The 881-nt window shown below is 21.6% G+C and overlaps 1 protein-coding gene across 1 annotated transcript; it reads right to left on the reverse strand.

Annotated features, from left to right (window-relative positions):
- Positions 1-80: 80 nt before the first annotated feature.
- On the reverse strand, positions 81-881 carry PRSY57_1326700 (regulator of nonsense transcripts 3B, putative; the record flags this gene model as incomplete). Its single annotated transcript, XM_020115173.1, has 1 exon — positions 81-881. A coding segment is annotated over one exon (801 nt), but the record flags the coding sequence as incomplete, so codon positions are not given.

Raw genomic sequence — 881 nt, forward strand, 5'->3', positions numbered from 1 at the left:
TTTAATAACATTAATTAGTAATAATGAATTTAAAACATTATATATATATATATATATATTTTTTCCCATTATATCCTTTATTATTTTTTTTTCTTACTTCTTAATTCTATAACAATAGGTGATAATATAGCACCATTTTCGGTCTGTACATTAATAAGTTCAGAATAATCTATATCTTTTTTAACGCGTTGAACAGGATTATTCATTTCTTCACAACATTTTAAAAAATATTCATCTGATTCTAGGGTATTATTTCTACTATCAGGTTTATTCTTTTTTATTAATGTTTGATTTGGTGCAAATGATACAAGAGCTTTATATTTTACTCCATTTAAATCATAAAAAAATTTCCCATTTTGAGTTCTTATAAACTCATCTGTTTTCATATCATCTTTAAAAGATAAATACATACGTGAATAAATAATATCATTGGAAGAATCTTTTGATGCACTTCCATTTACAAAATAATAATAATCTAATTCATCTTTTATATTATTTGAAAATGAATCAAAAAAGTTTTCTTCAGTTAATGTTGGAGGTAACTTTCTTATAATGATTTTTTTTTTTTTTATATTTATACTTGCTTGTTCTAATAAAGGTACTAATACATCTTTTTTTTTTTCGGATGAATGTTGTTTATTTAATTTTTCATCATATCTAGAATACGACATAGAATATTTATCATAATACCTATTCCTTGAATTATAATGCATTTTACTTTTTATCGTTTTTTCATTTTCTTCATAATGTTTGATATCATTTTTTCTATAATGCCTATCTTCATAATGTTTTGATTCTTCTTCTTTTTTCTTCGTTTCATTAGTGTCTTTTTTATTCTCTTTCTCTTCTTTAGACTCAACTTTTCTTAATAATATTTTATA

Source organism: Plasmodium reichenowi, chromosome 13, assembly GCF_001601855.1.
Source record: "Plasmodium reichenowi strain SY57 chromosome 13, whole genome shotgun sequence".
Lineage (NCBI taxonomy): Eukaryota > Apicomplexa > Aconoidasida > Haemosporida > Plasmodiidae > Plasmodium > Plasmodium reichenowi.